Below are 22,030 nucleotides of genomic sequence, written 5' to 3' on the forward strand. Positions count from 1 at the left end.
CTAAGCAGCCTCCTAGCTCCACCGGGTAGAACTGAGGCAGGAAAATAATGCAGCTTGGATTCCCTTCATACGTCTTCCTTTTTCAGCATACTCCACCTCAGTTCTTTTAACAGGTCCCATAACAACAACAAATGGGTAAAGCATCTTGTTTGGACACATTCCTGTTCAAGTTGTTGTATACTTGGTACATGCCCCTTGGAAGTGCCATAACCCCTGGGGAAGAGGCAGGAGCTAGTACCTCCTTCAACAAGAGACCCAAGGTATTGCCATGGCCCTCACCACTTTGGAAAGTATGTGCTGAATTCACTGCCATGTAACTTTTTAAAATCTATGCATACAATTTAGCCACTGTTTAGAGCTGGAGCCTGTTTTGGTTAGCCACATTGCCTCACCCAGCGCAGACCAATTTAGCAACATAGAATAGGTGAGAACCAAGAGATAGGAACATATTCCTATCCAGAGATCATAGCATTCAGCAAAAGAAAAGCAAAATCCTCCAACGCTACAATAGCTGTATGGTCACAAATTCCTTGTTGGTAGCTTGCAAATGTAAGACAGACCAAACATTGACTCAGAACAGACATTTGTTGGAAGAACATTTTCATGTTTTAATTAAAAGTAACTTTTTAGGAACTACTTACTTGAAATCTAGCCCATGGATTAAATGGAAAAATCTAGCTCTAAATTTACAGAATAAGTTTTTCACGCTGTTACTGTCCTAACAGCTCTATATCAAATAAACATCATCAACACCATCAATAAGTAGCAGCCCAGTTGAAAAGGAAGAATTTTACTTCTCTCTGAAATAAACCTGTAGCAAAAGTCAAATGTGTAAGGAGCGACACCTACAGGCCACAGGCAAGGAAGAAACTGTTTACTCCCTTTGGTCTTTGCTCCTGTTTTCAAATAAAAGTGAGTGGAAGGTTTGTGCACTGTAAACTGGTAAGGGATAAATTCAAGTAGTGTCAGAAAATGACACGTCAAGATTATGTACATGCATACTTCACACAACATAACCCGTGCTTCCATAATCATGTTTACAATTGCAGATACATGATTCATCAACTTAGCGTTAAAAGCAAATGGCTGTCAATCATATCATGCATTATTCAGGCAATTACCAATTTTGAAAAATCTTGCTAATTGAAAAAGCAGCAACAATGCAGACATTTAGCCTCTCCCTTTGCTACACAACTACAAACAAGTTTTATCCCCCCCCCGCATTCTTCTGTTCCACTAAAAATAAATCATGCAGAATTGCACCAAACTGAAGCAACCCCTATAGAGTCAATTTGCAATTCTGGAAACAATTTGATATGGATAGTTTGATGAAGATGTCAATTAAAAAAATCCTTTGCTGGTTCTTACAGTTAGCCAAGGGCTCAATACCAAGCAGTATTGAGAAGTAAGAGAAAAGTAGTAAGAAAAAAAAAGCGGTAAATTGGTTTCGGGTTCTAACTGAACTGCGTTTGCAAGTTAGGTCCTGATTCAGCAAAACATTTAGGTACAGAATAGGACTTAAGTTATCCCTGTTCAGCAAATCACTTAAGTGTCCACTTAAATACTCTGCTAAAAATAACATGCGGAAGAGGGATAGAAAAATCCAGGACCTCCATTTCAGTTTCAGATCAGCCTTTCTGAATAGTTTGCAGTTCCAGGTCTGCTTTGTGAGCCTCAAATGACACTTATCAAACAGCAAGTGGGCTTTAATACAAGGAAATTAGGTGAATATTACACCTGTCAAGCACAATCTCAAACTGCTCAAGTTGCATTATGACAGAAGAGTAACATCTAGGATTCCTGGCTTCCATTTCTGTGCTCTATACAAGTTATTTCTTCACCATAGCAGAGAACAACCCAACTTCATAGAACACATCAGCTTTTGCACTACAACTACCTCTTTCTTTTGTTATTTCTGCCTGAACTTGCATCATGGGGATACAAGTGAGCTAAACTAAGGAAAGATGAAAGAGATCCAAGCCGCAGTTTTCCTGCCTCAAATCCAACCAGCAGACCAGATAAAAGGAGGCTGCTTACAGAAGATAGATGCTGGTTTAGTCACTATGAACAGTGCCAAGCTTTGAAAGCACTTGGCAGCATAAGGTACATTTTATAAAATGTACCTATTAGCCCATCAGTAGGTACTGAACATGGTAGACATACAGTCTCTAAACCAGAATTTCCTACCCTAGAAGGCTGGAAGCTGCAGCGGGAGAGGAGCAGGAGGTAGAAAATTGTGACTGGATGATTGGGCTGACTACACTCACTAAATGACAATTCTTGTACCTCTTTAGAAAAGCCCGGAATCTTAAACTTTTTCTTGGAGCTTGGCCCAGCCTCACCTAAGACTGATCAAGTAATTAAAAAAACCCAGAAAATGACTTGACTGGGGAGGAGTTACAGGAAACAAGATGGTGCTGGGGAGAGACAGGGAACAGGGAAGAAGAGGGTGGAAGGAACCCTTGCCCAACATGCGCACGCATTTTGGGACCTGATCCAGATTAGGAAGGTTATCAGTTCTTCCTGACAGGGGAGACAAGTCAGTAGGCTACATTAAGTTTAAAAGCAACTAAAAGGAAAAACTTAAGTAAAAGGACTGTTGTGGGTCACACCTTTTACTGGACCAGCTATACAGTTGGGAGAGATAAGCAAGCTTTCAGGTACAGATCTTTCAGGACACCTTCCTCAGATCTCTGGGACCTGAGCAGAGACCTGAGGAAAGGTACTTCATACCTGAAAGCTTGTTTATATCCCTCCCAATTGTATAGTTTGTTTAAAAAAAAAAAAAAAGATACCATCCATAAGAATCCACACCTTGCATTTTTCCTGGAACATCATGTCTACAACTCTTAAGACAGTGAAGTCACTTGAAGTGACTAGGGCCATGTGTAAATGAAACGAGAGGCATGTGCATGACGCTTTAAAACAGGTTAAATGCTTTTGCACCGCTTTAATGGTGTCGGTGTTTGCATGCCTCGGCAGTGTATTGCACATTAATTCTAGCCACTGTAGGAAATACAGCAGCGTAATGCGCCTTAAATGACTTGGGGCACAGCAAACTAACACTTCTGATGAGTTTTAGTTTGCTGCCCCTACAGCTGCGGAGCAATGCACCAGGCTCCGTGCAGTCCATGACTTCGAAGGAAGCCCTGCAGGCAGCCTGGCAGCAGCCCGGGAAAGCAGGCTCTGCCCAAGAAAAGCAGTGAGCCTGATTTTTCCCCCTCACCCCCTGCCCCCAGAGCCTGCCTGAGCTGCATGGGGGCCTGGTGCTTCCCTCTGTGGCTGTGGTGCCCCCTGGGACTGCCCAAGCCAGGTGCCTGCTGATGGATGCTGCCTGGGGAGGGCCACCACTGCCGCAAAGGGAAGCACCAGCCCCCCCCAACCAAGCCCAGGGACCGCTCTGTTCACTGGCAGCTTGCCCTCCCCTCCCCACCGGAGAGGCAGGTAAGTCAGCAGGGTGTGAACGACACAGGGGTTTAATCAGTCCTAAACTGAAGCAGCATTTTTAAATACCCACCACTTCAATTTAGGGCCCCTGTTTTGTCTACACACACCCCTATAGTTTTAACAACTTATGTTTAACAACAATACCACAACAGGCAGGTTTTCAAAGCGACTGACTGTAACAGAGTAAGTGTGTGCAACTAGAATCTGATTTCTTTACCTGCCCATTCAAAGAGGCATGAGAAGGAAGAGATCATAATAGCAGTGTGACTAACATTTACTTAAACAAGGAGGTAACTTACCTTGTAGTGGTTTTGAGTAGCTAGTACGTCACTAATTCACATTTAAATATACTCTCAGATACCGCTCTGGCCATTGATTTAACCCAGAATCCAATAACCACTAATCAACACAGCACTAATTCTTATATTTTGAATACTAGTTTCATTGTCCAAAGAAGCTGGCAAAGATTCTCTTTTCTATACTTTGATATGGTAGGCTGTAGCTTGTATAATATACTCCATCTATTCAAAAAAACTTATTTTAGATGTATTATGTAATACTTTACCATAAGCAAGATCAATAAATAAAAAGAAATCTAAAAATATATGCTTTATTTACCAGTTTTCTAAAAAGCAAAGTCTTAAAAATTAGTCACAAGTGACAAAACTCAAATATATTGCACAGTGTACAGAAAACATTGTTGACAAAAATATCTTGTCACAAAAAATCATATTACAACATAGCTTGGAAAAAAATTACAACTTCAGAATCTGATCTAAAAATGGAGACTTGTAATATTAAAGTTACAAGAAAATCTGTTAATACCACTCTGAAAATGCAAAAAACACTTTAACAGATGCAAGAATATGTTCCTGTGTAAACACATCCACAAAATGCTCTAAGTACACCTCTGTCTCTCTCTGCCCCATGTCTCAGTTTCACTAAGTTACAGGTACAAGACAGTCATTGAAAAAATAAACAAAGGAGAAAAGTATGCTAATGACAAAGAAGCTCCCAAAGTAGATGGGAAGTCCCTGAAAATTATTTTCACATTTAGAATGCACTCTTACTTAAAGCTTTATTTTCCAAAAACCTTGCCCAGATATAACCAATATTTTCACATGTAGCAACCAATACATGTAATATGCTGGTGTATCTCTGTACTGTTCCATTTATATCTAAAATACCTAAAACATTGGATTTTATAAGACACACCCAAAATTAGTGTTTCTTGTTTGAATTCCTGTTTATGCAGAGGTAAGCTTGATCTCATTCTACTGTTAAAACAGAAGCATAAGACAGTGCTGGTCAGTATTTTATATAACATTAAGATGAAATGGTTACTGATCAAGTTGTAATTCTACCAGCCTTACAAATTCTCTGAACTATTTAAACCAGACAATGCTGTACTCCAGGGCACAGAATTTTTTCATAAACTGCCACACAACTACCAGTGATCTCTGTAGGTTAATTTCCCCTATCCCACCCCTTTTTAAACTGTCAGGATATTTTTTGCATATCAAACAGAAAAAAAAAGTTTTGAAAATGGAAAATAATCTTAAACCTAAATGAGTGAAAATGCATTAGGTGGAGCATATTAAGTGCAAATATATTTAAAAGTTATGTTCCAATTTTAATCACACCTGAATTGCTCTATACATTTTCCACCCCAAGTTTCAGTGCTGACATGAGACAACTTGGTTCTAACTATCCTCTGGTAAAACAATTATTAGCAAAATCACCCATCTTTTCTTTTTGCCATTGTCAATCTGCAACACTTGACTATATTTTCACTTACTGTATTAAAAAAAATTAGGTCATTTAGACTCTAGAGGCACTAACACAAAACCCTAGAAAGTAAAGGACTTCTGTCTGGTTAGCTTCAGTTCATTCAACTCAAATATGAAGTCGTTACTTTTCTCAAAACTTCTTCTGTATGTAACAATTATCCTGAAAGGAACAATCTCTTATCTGTTCCCAAGGTTAATGTTTATTTAGGTAGAACAGAAAAGCTGATGGCCAACTTCATGAAGGAACAACACTGAAGGAATAGTACATATTAGCTGCAAACTTTCCAGTCAGTGCTGCCCAGATGCATCTTCTCTGCAGTTCAGTCTTTTTAACTGATAAGCTTCCAGGTATCCTGGACACAAGTTTTCAAAAGGTAATTTGTCAGTGTAACAAGTAGTCCATAATACTTCAATGCTTGCTAAAATACGAGACTTAAAAAAACAAACAAACAAAAAAAGTTGTCAACCCTCACACTTAATATATTCATAACACTTTTTAATATATGTCCTCCTAGAAATTACATGATGAGATGTGGTTGCTTGTAATAAGCTATCAAAAGTATTTCCAGCATCTAACTATAATAAACTGGAACAAGAGGACTGGATAGATTAATTGGAGTAAGGGCAAGAATTGTGAATCAAATTATTTGCAAATTGGAATGTTTCTCCATAATGTTGGAGTAATTACAAAAAAATAAATAAAGAGCGACTCCAAGATGTTAACTAGGTTTAAAGAGTTGTTTAGAAATTACAAGAACAATACAATGCATCATTACTAAGAGTTGAAGAAAAAATAAATTAAGCACTAGTGTATTTTGCAACATTCGTTAGTCTACCAATTCAGTAGGCTGTCATGAAACCTTTTACCGTTCAAAGAATAAAATAAGAGGCATTCTGATGTGAAAGACAATTTATATATAAAAAGAAAGATTTTTTTGTTATTTTTTACATAAATAGCACACCAACTTCAACAATGTCCTTTCTGAGGAGGGAAGGGAATGCCTCTATTCAAAGAGATTCCTTCACAAATGACTTTTCTAGAACAAAAAATCCATTTGTTTTATAAACCAGGTTCATTTCACTAGAAACAAGGTTCGAAACCTTTAAGACCTGCCAATGCAACATCAGGGCTTGAAGCAGCTTTTCTAAAATGTCAAAGGTTACATTTGTTCTTCATTGGCTTGAGTTAAGGCAGACAAATTGTTTTCTCCAATGTTTTCAATCATTTCATTAAGTTCCATTTCATGGATTTCTTCATTGTATGATGTGTTAAACCTGCTCTGTAGGTTGTCCTCACAGTAGATACACTCCTTGAAAAGAGAAAGAGTCTCTCATAAGACATTAATAATTCCAGCTCTTACTCCCAACCTCATGCCTATCATAGATGTTATCCCAAGTTATTAGTATAATTAATAACAAACAGTAAGGAACCACATGTATTATGGCAACAAAAGCTGGGACATTTTTCAGCATATGACCCAATGGCTTTAACGATTCATTTTAATCTGAACACAGGAATCAGGACAAAGACTTCTAGAAGGTATTATGCCATACCATTTCAGACTTGAAAATGCTGAGTGAATTTTAATAATTTCCTTTTAAATCTCCATTTTAACAACTGACTATCGGTGCAGTGTAAAAACACAGATGTGGTATGTTCATGCCTGTTATTTCCACTTGCAGACTAGCAGTTACCAGCTACAGTTTCCATTAATAATATCACAGCCCTATTACTATTTAGATTGAAATTACACTATGATTCCACTGGGAATCCACTGCCATTCTATCCGCACCTGCTCAAGGGACTCACTGATTTATTACTGATCATGACAGGAATGAGTATTTAGGATAAATCTGAAAGAAGGAACAGTAGACTAACAGATCAATACAGTTAGGGTGCTATATGCATAAGGTGTAGTGTAGAAGACCATATGCAGATGTTTACTGAAGAAACTGATCAGCAGATAGACAAAGCCAACAGCAATAGAAGTACTGGAGAAAAGCATAGAAAAGTAGATTTGTGACAAGCCTTGAAAGTAGAGGTGGAAAGTCTGAACAGGACACACAAGGGGAAAAAAAGTGTAAAGCCAGTGCTTAATTAACTCAGAAGGTGCATTTCAAGTGGGTTGTAGTAGCAAGTTTTAATAGTCTTGTCTGGATGTAACAAGTGTAGATGGCATTCATTATTGAGTCTGTTTGAGATAGATATGGCTGGTCATGGGTACTAGCGGTTATTTCTGCCCACCAGGGATACTACCTATTTTCCCTAGATGCAGTGAAGGCTGAAGTAGACATTTTGAGTCTGCTTAGTTACCATTGTCTAGATTCTTAGGAGACGTGACTGTCTGAAACAAATCAGGATAGAAAGCAGCATGAGGTTAGGACACTCAAATGAAAACAGAGGGGATGAAGGCTACATTTGCAGGTGAGGAACCAAAGTTTGCTTTATTGTTTACAAGGGTTTGTATTCAATTTAATTTACAGCTGCATCTGTACTGTTCCTCTTGATGCTCTATAATCCCCCGGAGTCTGTGATGGCATGTTTTCAGGCCACGTGAAGAATAAATCAGACAGATGCCAAGGGCAGAAGGAGAGTTCCAAATACTCCATGAAACTCCAAATGGCTCTTGACCAAGGCAACCTTGGTCCTTGGACAGATTCAGAGAGAATATCAGATAAACCCTCTGTCAGAACTGATGCCTTTCCCTTGACAACTTGAAGGGTTTCTGCTGACTGATCCTATGCAGTGGAGGTTCTCTGCTTAGAAAAAACTGAGACATGGCTTGTTTTCCCCCCGCAGGTGGTTGGGGTGTAGGGTCCCAAAGATAATGGAGCAACTCAAGACTTTTAGTGACCACTGGGCTAAATCTGTTTTTATGTTAAAAAGGTAAAGATGTCTGCATGGGGAGGGAGAAGGGGTAAAAGTATTATTTTCTAGATGGTAGTATTTTAATGAAGCTCCAAGTAAATTATAAGCTCTGCTCTAGCTGGCACCAAGGACGTGCTTAGGAGTGTTACGGTGCTAGAAGCTGAGAATACAAAGAACACCTCACTACCGAGGACAACAGTGGCAATGCAAGCAGAGCAGTCACTGTTAAGTTGCCCCATACAATAAACTTTGGTGCTGAGAATTGACATGGGCAACTGTACTGTTGTTACTAATATTCCAACTGCAAGAGCTACACCAGTGGCACCAAGTACACCATGGCAAGTATACTGAAGGGTTTGTACCAGGTGCAGCACAAAGCTCCCGAGACAATGCTGCTGCTCCAAGGGCCTCAGAAGGACCCATTCTGAGCCATGAAGTATCCTTTGATAGGATGAAGTAATCTCTGCTCCCTTCTTGGTCTTGGGGAAAGTGACCTATATTTCTGCCCTTTAGAGATGTTGTGTTCTTTCCTGAATCTCTAGAATTACTTTCCCTTTTTTGCTGGTTTCATCTGACACCAATTAAACAAAAGAGAATCTAGAAAGCTGGAGCTGAGCCCAGTTCACAAAGGGGAAGACTGTTCAAGGCCAGTAAGGCCTTTTGTCTCTTTCTTCGAGGCCCATGATAGATGTTTAATTTAAGACATGATGGGATCTAATCTGATGGCAGGATGTATGATTTTGGGATCAGGGATTAGATCCCAACTACACCTTGCTTGCTGGTGCAGCAGGAGCCCACGATCCCATGCACAAGCAAGATAAAACCAATCAGCTAAATGTCATTTGGGGCTAGGAGCCAAATGGTCCCCAACCCCACCTGACAATCAGTTCAGTGCATGGGGAGCCCAGCATCAGGCTGCAACAGGTTAGTGCTAGGTTTCCTATGTACTGGGAGCTATAAAGCCATGTGTGCCACCCAGTTGTATATGAAGAGTTGTATAAATCTCATGTGCCACCCTGGTGCATCTCCCTGTGTACCAGGACCTGTCAAAAGCTATGCTAGCTGCTCAGCTGGGTGGCACACAGGGTTTATGCAGCTGCTAGTGCAAGTGAAGCCCGGCACTGGGATGCGGCAGCTTGATGCCGGGCTCCCCATACACCAAGACCTGTCAAAAACCAGTGTGCCACTCAGCTGGGTGACATATGGAGTTTTGACAGGTCCCAAGCACATGTTCAATTTAAGGCATACTACAAATAAGCCACAAAGTTATTCCTCATGTAATGTATGTGGCTCATTTACTCCATTATTAGCTGCAATTCAAGTTATTTTCCTCGTCTGTTAGCCCTTTTAAGTTTGTCCCCTTTAACTGCAGAAGGGATGGACTGAAGAACAAACACATGAGCCAAGGCACTAGCCCAGATCATTCCCAGACACATCAGGTAGGAAGTAATTCAGTGGAAGGCTTTTGAAGCTAGAATCTACTCATTCAAGTTTTTCTTGAAAGTGTATGAACTGAAGGGGTCTCTGTTTAAAAAAAAAAAAGGATGATAAATGATCTTGGCTGGAGATCTGACATGAGAAGAATATATACACGTTTCTAATATCGGTAATTAATGTTATGGACAGAATTTCAGTTAGTTCATTCTAAGTGTATTGCAATGAAACTTCCAAATTAAACTTGCAATGTACAGTAGGTGTCAAACTTTAATTGTGACATGAATTTAAAAGCATCAAGAACAAATAATTCAAATAATGGAAGACCATTAGGTATTATTAAAGCAATATTAATTCATTTAAAACTTACTGAGTTAGAAACTGCTTTTGGATGTCCACCCTTCTGGATCCATGGATGAACTTCAATAAGTTCCTTTTTTTGTTCTTCTGTAAACTTTGGTTGGAACTTCTGCATTTGCTTTAGCTTCTGTCTGTCCTCTTTTAAAACAGCTTCCACATTTCTAAAATGAAGTTGATACAGAAATTAAAATGAGACTGAGTCTTTATTATCCTCAAATTTATTTAGTTTGTACAGGCAAAATAACTTAGAAAAAACACAAGATGTAAGGCATTAATTTTGTTGTGGAATCCACATCAAACTTGAAATGAGAGCTGGAAAAATATCATGGTTGTGACAGAACCTTCCCACATTTGCAGAAAGCACCAATACCTCTGATGATTGGTGGACCTCTATTTTTCCAATGAGCACCCATGAAGACAGTTATTCTGATGCATGCATCAGCAAAACGGGCAAGAACTTCCATTTCATGCTGCTGCTGTTTCTTATGAAAGCTCTATACAGTAGCCATTGCATATGTTTAAAGTATTCACAAGGGAGAATTACTTTAGACAAAGGCTGAATACGCATGATAGGTAGGGCAACCATATTAAATTTTGAAGGAAATCCAGGACAGAGTAAGGAAATGTAGGACAGGGATACCCCCCCACCCCCCAAACCTTGTGGGGCTTCCAGGAGACCTGAAGGCTGGGTGGGGTGGGCCAACGCGGAGGCCTATGGTCAGGCTCCATCCCCCGCATGTAGAGGCTGGACCCGGCTGGGAGTGGCCCCTGTGCGGCATGCCCCAGGCTCTGCCATCCTGCACTGCACGGCCACATGACACCTCCCCCTACTGCTGGCAGCTGCCCTGGGCTGCCACATGCATCCCTAGCCTCAGCAGTAGCAGGGCACGAGGCTGCCAGCAGCCATCCCACACAGATGCCCAAGCCCCAGCCCTGGCCACTTCCCACCCCAGGCAGGTGGAGCAGCCTCCAACCATTGCTAAGGAGGAGACAGGCCAGGCATATGTGGGCAGGGTAATGCCACCAATCCAGGACTTTTGCTTTGGTTTTAGCCAACCAGCCAGGACGGTGTCATGGCCTATGAAATCCAGGACTGTCCTGTCTGAACTGGGATGTATGATCACCCTAACGATACGGGTTAGAATATTACAAAAGGAAACCTGCTCCCCCATGAATGGCAGTAGGAGTGTGCAACTCCAGTTATCTGAATGGGCTGAGACAGAAAACACTGTTCCTTATAGAGGCCAAAGTGTGCCCCCTTGACTGAGGAGTGCTCAAGTTTAAAATGAAATGTTTACTAGCCATATGCCACTGAAGAAAATGAAACAAAGCAGGGTCTGGGACCATCACTCCAGCAACCATCCAAATGTACTTCTTTATCTAGCAGCTGGAATTGCAACAGGTTGGCACCTCACCAGGGTATGGCACTTTCCCTTTCCCTTAGTCTTTTCTGTCAACCTCTGACACTGTGACTAACACAAGCTATTCAGTGACACAACACTAAGACAAGGAAGTATTGCACCTGTTTCTACTCTTAGCAATTCTAGGTATATTTACTTACATTACATTAACAGGGAGCATCCATCCAAAGCTATACAAAATTCAGAAAAGCCAAGGTACTTTTTAGCTCAAGACAGTATTACTACATCTAGGGTAACAGGGAGAACCCGCAAGTCATTACTGTATGTACTATCCACCTCATTTTTCCTACCAGCACTTCCATGAGAGTTCTTTTTCATGTTTTGAAAAATTATTTTCTTCTGTTTCAGAAATAATTTTTTTGCTTATTGCAAGTCCGTCAATATCAGTATTTCTTATAAAAAGCCTGCTTTTTTCAAAACTTCATACTAGGTTCCTTAACAATATAGGCTGACAAAACAGCAAGATAAAAATGTACACCAGTGATTTTGATGAAGGTTTTACACCTTGCTTGTGGGTCCTTAATTCTTTGGGCTTTGAGAAGGGCAAGAGACACCAGCAAGTTACAATCAGGCAAGAGACTGAGAAAAATCATGGAATGTGAATGGGAAGTCATGGGCAAGAGCCTACTAGAGTATAGGGACTTGCCCACACTTCCCAGCACAGTATTCCAGGCACTCTGACTAGCAGACCTTCGCCAGTCAGAGTGCAGGATTTACAAAACACACACACTTAGCAATTAATACATATCCATCTTTCATATCGCTTACTCTAGTTAGCAGAAGAAACAATAGAAAAGGCTACATGCTGGAAAGCAGAATGCTACTACCACCTTGTCTGTTCCAGGTCAAGAAAATTACTGAAACAGCAATCTATACATTTATCCCCATAACACCTATGCAGCTTACGAAAGGAGTGAGACTTACCGGGATGGTATCTGGTATGTCATCATAACAGCATCATCTGTATTAGGCATCAGTAGCCAGATAGGATCCTGAAGGACACATTTAATGAAATGCTCATTTTCTTCCATTTCTGTTGTCTTTTTTGTTCTATGATGATTTTCCGAAGAGTCAATACTCCCGAAGTATTTGCTGGTATGACTTGTTTCACTACTGCCTTTAAAAATAAAACGTAACTTCATAATAAAGGTCAAATATTTCATATAAAATTATCTGTTTGAGCCTTGTTTGTTTGTGTTTTATATTCCGTGTATATGCATGATGGAAGTATGTGGCAGAATATAGTTTCTCAACCTGTGGTACGCATACCCCTGGGGGTACGTGAGACACAGGCGGGGGTATGCAGGTACCCCAACACTCTCTTGCCCTCTTTTCCTCTCTCTTGCCCCTTCCTTCTCTCAAAAGTATGGCAAAAAATTTAAAATTCTCCAGTAATAATTTGGTGTGCAGCACTGGGTTCAACTCTCCTAGCTCTGGCCAACACCACTTTTAGCCCAGGTACATACTTGAGTTGTGCACCCCTGGTGTAAAAGATAGCAACCCTACCTACACCAGATCAGATATCTGTCATATCACAGCCTAATATACATAGCCCTTCTTCCAACATATGGCACATGTTAGTCTGTAAGTATAAAGTTCCCTGGAAAATTGAGTGTTGGGGTAGTTATTAAAATTTTCAGAAGTTAGGGGGTACTTGCTACTTAAAAGGTTGAAAAACACTGGTAAAACACTTGGACAACCATTTAGTCTCTAGACATGCCATTACATTTAACCTGTTAGAAATGAAACTTTCCAACATACAGCTGTTACTACTAAATATCAAATAGGAACTCTGGAATAAAAGAAAATTAATTAAACCATTTGAAATAGGATTGTGAAAGAAGATTATTTTAAACAAAGTTTATAAATGAGCAAAGGATGTGTCCTAGAATTTTTCTAAAATTTAGATCTGGAGCTTAAAATTATGTTTAAAAGAATCAAGGCTTCTTAAACTGTTTTCTAAAAGGAAACAAAGACGACATACTCATTTACCTGTCAAAATTGCTTATACCCTCTTAACTGACCTTACAGTCCCAATGCAACTAAAAAAGCATATGCAAGTTACCACAGATGTAACGACAAGAAAGATAAATAGTAACCTCTGAATCAAAGACTGACATTCTTAAACAAGGAATAAGATTATGTTTATAAACCTTTTAAGTAGCCAAGACTAAATAGAAGATTTTCCTGTAAAACTTTTGAGCTCAAAGTGATAGCCACAACGATATCTTGTGCACCATCCCCCATGAGACATTAGCAGGCCACTGGTAAATGTTACCTGTTCTACTCCCTGAAATCCCGCAGCCATTAGATCCAGATCCTAACGATTCAGCAGCTGCTGACACACCACTACCCGATGAAGCTGAACCAGTGCCTGAACATGCATCCTCTTGAAGTAAAATGTCAAGCAAGTCACTTGACATAGAAAGCGCATCACTGTTCTGAGCTTCCATTAGAGATTCCACCTGGGGATGGAATAAGGTGCATTCAAAACTTATTTATGTTAAAGTGGTGACAGACATCACTTCTTTACATAATATGAGTAAATGCAGCTAATTCAGAGGAAAAAAGAAAGTCTGTACAAAATATGACAAGACTAACTGGTATGCTAAACTGAAGGTGGTAGAAATAGACTGTTCAGATTGGCCAGTAAACTTTTAATCTAATAACTCATTTAGATTTAAAGTTTTATTTTAAAAACAGTCAGCGGAGGAAGGTGTGTTAGTGGATCAGTACTGATGGACTTCATTGTGAAGAAACCTGAGCCTTTGTCTGCAGTATCTAGAATTCACTGGTACGGGAATGACTTTGGAATCTTCTCTACTGTGATCTATCTACAAAATTAACATTTGCTGTAAGAGCTAATTACACTGTTGGTTATACTGAGTGAATAGTAACATCTGGTGAAGTATGCTGTTGCCCATGAAAACTCATGCCTCTCTGGACCAGTTAGTCTAAGGCCCCAGGCATATATTACATTTATAGCATGCTTAACACATTGCCATAAATAGCAACATGCCGCAGGTTTGGCCAACTTTTGGCCCCATAAAGTGGCAAACCCAGTCACAAAGATACTCCACATAAAACATATCTTTGTGACTAGTTTATATGATGCCATACATTGAATTGTATGGCACGCCTCATGAAGTATTCAGCTGACGACCTGCATCACCACTTATTCTAGACCTGGGGCTGCCCAAGTCTGGGATTTTGAAGTGCCCGGTGGGGGTTAGCTCTGGGGCTCGCTGTAACCTGATACTTCAAAGCATCCCATCTTTCATGGCACAGCTAGGATTAGTCCCCAATCCAGAAAGAAGTATCATATGTCCTGCCACGCATGTGTGGCATGGCAGGACCTGCAATTGCTGGGATCGAGGAATCAGATCCCATCGCACCATTATTTTATTTGAAGGTCTTCTGGAGGCCTATAAAATCCTGTCCTGCCCTTTCTGAGTAGAAGAGGATGATAAATAGCTTGCTTGCATGAACTGCTTTAAAGGAGGAGTTTTATTTGTATAACCACTTTTATATTGATTTCTAAATCAACTTAGATTCAGCAGTGAAAAACTTAAGAGTAGACTACCCAAAAGGTTTATAAAAGAGGAGGCTAAAAAAACATGTGGCTGGGCAAAAAAAATTGCTGCTAGACAAAGTATTGTCATGAGCTATTTCCAGTAACATAATTAGACTTCTATGAAGTACTATCTACCTATCTTCCTTAAGAAGAGTACTTCAGTAATGATTTCCTAGGAGCCACAACAAAATTATACTTGGTAGGTTTTGAAAAACATGGCAGCTTATCGTTTTCAGAAGTTCAGAGAGGTTAGAAAAACTTAACATGAAAGCAAACAATTACTGATGTTTTGCTCGTAAGTCCCATACTGAAAGATTTTTTTACCCTAATATCAGCATGACTGACAATGACTTTCAACTGAAAAGTTTCCCGAAAGGTATAACCCAATTGGAAAGGTGTTGCTGTGCTACACTTCAGGAATCCTTGAAGATTTAACCTTTCAGCAGAAGATATTAAAAATGGGACATTATCTACTATAGCATAGAAACTTCTTCTTTGCAGAAATTTGTCCCATCAGCTAACACCAGTGCTAAATCAGACATGTATTTGGCTTTTACTTTCTGCATCGAGTCAGTCATATTTAATGTTTAGGTTCTTAGATGTAACAGTACTAAACTGGTAATGTCAAGTGGCAAACCTATGGAGATGAAGTCAGGGACTTATGTGTAAGCACCAGCGCATTTTAGAAAAATATAAATAAATCACAATTCCTAATTCTAGGGAATCATTCATATTAACTACTAAGTTAAGTGCACTAGATATTTAATGACTCTTAACTAGATTTATAAAGTGAATACATATATCTTACATATTTATGACTTCACACACACAAATACACTGTGCTGCACACAGTCTGTACATGTTTAAGGCTTAACAAATGACCACACTACAGCGGACTACAGTGATCTGGGCGGCGTGCTGAAGGAGTTCGGGGCACAGGTGGTATTCTCTTCCATCCTAACTGTGAGCGGACAAGGAAGACGGCATGAGAACTGCATCCGAGAAACCAACTGGCGGCTCCGGCAGTGGTGTCTCGAGGCAGGCTTCGGCTTCCTGGACAATGACCCGCACATCATGACGAGGGACATGCTCAGCTGGGATGGGCTTCACCTGTTCCCCAAAGGTAAGCGTGTGTTTTCTTCTAGGTTGGCGGATCTCCTCCGGCGGGCTTTAAACTAGGCTCGTCAGGGGGAGGGGAAGATGAGGGCGGGGGAAGCTGTGGACCACCAAACCATGTGGCACCCACAAGGACAGCCCAGCCTGAAGAAAGAGAGCATTGGGAACCTGAAAGCCATGGGGAGGCCAGTACTACGGCACAGGTAAGAAACGAGAAGGTAAGAAACAATGGGCCCCTTGGGACTCGGAGCGGGGGGGCAGCAAAGGCACCAGTCGCAGGGCTCAAGTGCCTATATACTAATGCTAGGAGCATGGGGAACAAGCAGGATGAAGTAGCGCTCCTGCTTGCACTAAACACCTATGACTTAGTGGGGCTAACAGAAACCTGGTGGGATTCATCCCACGACTGGGCAGTACATATTGAGGGCTATAGATTGTATAGAAAGGACAGGTCGGGGAAGAAAGGGGGAGGGGCTGCGCTCTATGTCAGTGAGCAATATACATCAACCCTCATCAAGACAGAATCCAAGGATGAGGAAGTAGAAGGATTGTGGGTTAGGCTACATGGGGGGCAAGGAGAAAGGGATTTGGTGGTAGGGGTCTGCTACAGACCCCCACATCAAGGGGAAGAAAGAGATTCGGGGCTCCTGAGGCAACTCTCAGAGACCATAAAAGCTAAAGAGGCAGTAGTCATGGGGGACCTAAACTACCCAGACATCTGCTGGGAGTCACAGACAGCGAAGTCCCACCGCTCCCTCAGGTTTCTAACCTGTGTACAGGACCTCCACCTGACGCAGGAGGTACACGGTCCCACTAGGGGGAATGACATACTGGATCTGGTATTGGTAACAGGGGATGACATGGTAGGGGACCTCCAGATCGGTAGCCATCTGGGGGACAGTGATCACCTAATAATCGAATTCACCATAAGACATTGAGTGGGTAAGGTAACTAGTAGGGTGAAAGTGCTAGACTTTAGGAAAGCTGATCTCAATGAACTCAGGCGATTAGTCAAGGACGCACTGCAGAGTAGGAGTTTTGAAAGGATGGGAGCCCAAGAAGGGTGGCTGTGCCTTAAGGAAACGATCCTTCGGGCACAAAGCAAGATGATCCCCGAGTGAGGCAAAAGAGGGAAAGGGGCCAGGAGGCTTCCCTGGGTGACCACAGAAATCCAGGGCAGCCTAAGGGCCAAAAGGGGAGCACATAAAAAGTGGAAACAGGGAGAGATCACCAAAGATGAATATACCTCCTCTGCTCGTGCTTCTAGGGAGGCAGTTAGACGAGCCAAAGCTACCATGGAGCTAAGGATGGCAACCCAAGTAAAAGACAACAAGAAATTGTTTTTCAGATATATAGGGAGTAAAAGGAAGACCCAGGGAGGAATAGGACCCCTGCTAAATGGGCAGAAACAATTGGTGACGGACAGGGGGGACAAGGCTGAACTCTTCAACGAGTTCTTTGCCTCTGTGTTCCTAAGCAAGGGGCACGACAAGTCTCTCACTGGAGTTGTAGAGGCAGCAGCAATGCACCAGACTTCCACGCGTAGACCCTGAGATGGTGCAGAGTCACTTGGAAGAACTGGATGCCTTTAAGTCGGCAGGCCCGGATGAGCTCCATCCGAGGGTGCTGAAGGCACTGGCTGACGTCATCGCACAGCCACTGGCGGGAATATTCGAACGCTCGTGGCGCACGGGCCAAGTCCTGGAGGACTGGAAAAGGGCCAATGTGGTCCCTATTTTCAAAAAGGGGAGGAAGGAGGACCCGGGCAACTACAGGTCAGTCAGTCTCACCTCCATCCTTGGCAAAGTCTTTGAAAAAATTATCAAGGCTCATATTTGTGAGAGCCCGGCAGGACAAATTATGCTGAGGGGAAACCAGCACGGGTTCGTGGCAGGCAGATCGTGCCTGATCAGTCTAGTCTCTTTTTATGACCAGGTTACAAAACGCCTGGATACAGGAGGAGGGGTGGATGTCGTATACTTAGACTTCAGGAAGGCCTTCGATATGGTATCCCACCCCATACTGGTGAACAAGTTAAGAGGCTGTGACTTGGATGACTACACAGTCCAGTGGGTGGCGAATTGGCTGGAGGGTCGCACCCAGAGAATCGTGGTAAATGGGTCAGTTTCGACCTGGAAGGGTGTGGGCAGTGGGGTCCCGCAGGGCTCGGTCCTTGGACCGATACTCTTTAATGTCTTCATCAGTGACTTGGACGAGGGAGTCAAATGTACTCTGTCCAAGTTTGCAGATGATACAAAGCTATGGGGAGATGTGGACATGCCGGAGGGCAGGGAACAGCTGCAGGCAGACCTGGACAGGTTGGACAAGTGGGCAGAAAACAACAGAATGCAGTTCAACAAGGAGAAATGCAAAGTGCTGCACCTAGGGAGGAAAAATGTCCAGCACACCTACAGCCTAGGAAATGACCTGCTGGGTGGCACAGAGGTGGAAAGGGATCTTGGAGTCCTAGTGGACTCCAAGATGAACATGAGCCAGCAGTGTGACAAAGCCATCAAAAAAGCCAATGGCACTTTATCGTGCATCAGCAGATACATGACGAATAGGTCCAAGGAGGCGATAACTTCCCCTCTATCTGGCACTGGTCAGACCGCAGTTGTACTACTGCGTGCAATTCTGGGCGCCATACTTCAAGAAGGATGCGGATTAACCTGGAGAGGGTCCAGAGAAGGGCCACTCGTATGGTTAAGGGCCTGCAGACCAAGCCCTACGAGGACAGACTAGAGAAACTGGACCTTTTCAGCCTCTGCAAGAGAAGGTTGAGAGGCGACCTTGTGGCTGCCTATAAGTTCATCACGGGGGCACAGAAGGGAATTGGTGAGTATTTATTCACCAAGGCGCCCCCGGGGGTTACAAGAAACAATGGCCACAAGCTAGCAGACAGCAGATTTAGATTGGACATTAGGAAGAACTTCTTCACAGTTCGAGTGGCCAGAGTCTGGAACGGGCTCCCAAGGGAGGTGGTGCTCTCCCCTACCCTGGGGGTCTTCAAGAGGAGGTTAGATGAGCATCTAGCTGGGGTCATCTAGACCCAGCACTCTTTCCTGCTTATGAAGGGGGTCGGACTCGATGATCTACTGAGGTCCCTTCCGACCCTAACATCTATGAATCTATGAATACTGTTTCAGTATTAGCCAACCTGTGCTGTAGGAGCCTGTATATCCTACATTATTCGAAAGGCTTTTTCTTCAGATTTTAAATTCGCTGAGCCAATACCTGCTCAATTCTCAAAATTTGAAGAACCTGAGGTAAAGGAAAAATTGGCTGACAGTCCATGCATTACCAAAACCTGTATTAATGCATTCTTAATTGTTGTTAGTTAACTATAGTTTAGATTTTAACTTTACAGAAAACTATTATTTTAAAATGCTTTTTCCCTAGTCCAGTTTGATATTCTCCCAATGACCTTTAAAGCTTTTAACCAAAATGTTATATTTTATTTTAAGTTGTTAAAAAAGTTCTTAGAACCTTTCTAGTGCTTTTGAAAAGGCCAGTATTTTGTGTTAACTTTAATCAAATAAAATGCATTGGTTTTGAGGTCAACATGTTTTTAAGCTTCCAATTCTAAACTCTATATAGTTAAATGTAATTCTAAGAAAGTAAGATGTCATGGAACAAGAACACATGCTATTTCTATCTAGTACAAAAACACATTTAAGGTTTTCCTTCTTTCCTCAGGAAGGACTGGGTTTAAAGTTTATTATGCTAGAACTTGGTGAAGTTCAAATTTAATAACTTAAAGTTATAGGTCAATCTATTAAGTCAATATAGCCTCTTTAATTTCTAAAGCAAAAAGATGCAAAAAAAAAAAAAAAAAGTTAAATGGCAGTTGGGAAAATGATAACAAATTTTAATCTCTTCAAGATGCCCTGGACTACATTTTTCACTTACAGGTAAAGAACCCTTTCTGCTGCACTCCTCCGTTGACATGGTTTTGCTTGTGGCAGCTCCTTCAATCAAGGCTCCATTTAAGCCAGAAGCAGTACCACTTTCAGCAGTTTTGGTGATTTCTTCTAATTGCAGAAGATTTAGCTGTAGAGGAGAACTACATCTCGACTGAAACAAAGGGGGCGAGGCTTGATCTCGTGGGCCAAGAGACTGCGGAGTGGAGGAACGAGACTGCTCATTTCGCGATTCCACGACAGGAACTTTTTCACTTTCTGCTGGTGGACTATAATGGAATGACTGTGGTGGAAAAAATGTCTGTTGGGGGAGAGAGTTGGGAGCAGCAAATGGAGGCTGAGGGGGAAACATTGATGGTGAAGAATGAGTGGGATGGGCAGGAAAACTAGGCTGGCCATGATAAAGTGTCTGTGGCAAATTGTTGTTCATTTGAGGGTATACATAGTTGGGGAGCACTAGTGCTACAACTGGTGTCACAAGAGGTGCAGAAAACTGTGATGTTTGCATGGGACTACTACTGCCAGTGTCTGGTAATTCATTAAAACCTGCGAGGGATGTCTCAGGACATGGTGGCACAGTTCCTGATGTTGGAAAAACTGGAAGTGGGTAAGCAGGCATAACTGTAGGGAAAGACATGGCTGGATAGCTTGCTTGAGACGTATCTGATGGTGACCAAGCTGTGCTATTTAGACCTTGTAGTGGAAATCGGTGAGGGGGCTTCGTTCCAGAAGTTGTGCTATCTGAGGATTCTTGTGGCTTTATTCGTTTTGACTTTGATTTCCTGTTTTTTCCACCTTTTTTCCAAGATTGGTCCATTCCAGAAATACCATTTCTTTGACCACGAACACCTGGAAAACAACAGGAGAAAGCTGTTTGCAATTTGATGATACCTCATTTAGCTATTCTCAGGAGATGTTTAAAACCTTGTCTGTTTCACTACTTTTATTTCAACAGAAAGGAACCAAACAGGAAGGAGTCAGGTTTATTCTTTTGCCACTGGCAAAGTGATTAGGTCTCTTTGCAGCAGCAGAAATATTGGTACAAATATGGAGGTTTGGGGCAGGGGAGTGGGAAATGTGGCCCATATAACCAAAACCCTGTTTGCTTCGTAGGTGTTGGCTGCAGCTTTTGGAGGAATATGCATCTCGCTTTTTAGCAACTCCCGACCACTGAAAGAAGTATTCTTCAAATGGAAGAACATCAGAAGCAAACCCACAAGGAAAAATGAAAGTGGATGAAGGGAGGGAAAATACAGAAGGTGAAAAAAAATTTTAGACAGAAAAAAAGGGGGTGGGGGGAGGGGAGGAGGAAAGAAGAGAGGAGAAGAGAGAGAAAAAAAAGTGTGCTAAAAATAGATTGTCCCCTTCAGAAATACTACATGCAGACAGAAATATACCAAATAATAACAATAAAAAGATTATATGCAATGAAGCTCTCTTCTACTAATGGTAGATTGACAGATTACTGTTTCAAACTGTAAACACACACCCTGGCCTTTGACAATAATTAAAAATGGAACTCCAGTCCTAGCCCCTCTCCCCTTCCACACACACTATTCAAAAGGTGACTTTAGTCTAACAATGAGCCTTCTAAGACAGCATCTGTTGCCTTACCATGTTCACCAGGACATCCTTTAGGTCTGTCATGCAAGTAGTAATTGCAGCGGTTTTGAAACGTGTGGAATTTCTTGATTTCCTTAAACTTATTCAGAAAACTCTGCTCTTCTTTTTGTGTGTGCACTGCAAGGACTTCCTTTGTAAGACCCAATTTTTTAAATGGATCCTTTTCTTGGTTTACATGAGTACTATTGGATGGAGGGGCAAAAAGCTGACAGTCTAAGATCTCTGTTCCACTTGGACCATCTTCTATCATTTCTAAAAATCGAAGTAGAAAATTAAAGCACATGCTGATAAAGTAATTCAATTTCATTTTAAAGTGATTAGAACTTTGTAATGGCTTCACTGTAACCATTAAAAAATGTTCATTTATGTTTACTCTGGTTCCATAGGGGTTTTATAGCTACAGATGAGTGTTAATATTTTATGCAACTACTCCCACAAGCTTTACAAACATACGAACAAAAAAACAAACCCCAAAA

The 22,030-nt window shown here is 41.5% G+C and overlaps 1 protein-coding gene across 4 annotated transcripts in view; it reads right to left on the reverse strand.

Moving 5' to 3' along the window:
- Positions 1-4,043: 4,043 nt before the first annotated feature.
- PER2 (period circadian regulator 2) overlaps positions 4,044-22,030 on the reverse strand; it is a 79,410-nt gene continuing 61,423 nt past the window's right edge. For all 4 annotated transcript variants that reach the window (XM_014602886.3, XM_059730923.1, XM_019478728.2 and 1 more), the window contains 6 exons: positions 21,546-21,806; positions 19,921-20,780; positions 13,600-13,786; positions 12,246-12,438; positions 9,911-10,061; positions 4,044-6,547 (listed from right to left, as the gene is read on the reverse strand). In XM_014602886.3, coding sequence (XP_014458372.1) covers positions 6,398-6,547; positions 9,911-10,061; positions 12,246-12,438; positions 13,600-13,786; positions 19,921-20,780; positions 21,546-21,806 — 1,802 coding nt within the window. In that variant the 3' untranslated portion in view covers positions 4,044-6,397. The remainder of the gene's footprint in view (positions 6,548-9,910; positions 10,062-12,245; positions 12,439-13,599; positions 13,787-19,920; positions 20,781-21,545; positions 21,807-22,030) is intronic.

Source organism: Alligator mississippiensis, chromosome 7, assembly GCF_030867095.1.
Source record: "Alligator mississippiensis isolate rAllMis1 chromosome 7, rAllMis1, whole genome shotgun sequence".
In the NCBI taxonomy this organism is placed as follows: Eukaryota; Metazoa; Chordata; order Crocodylia; family Alligatoridae; genus Alligator; species Alligator mississippiensis.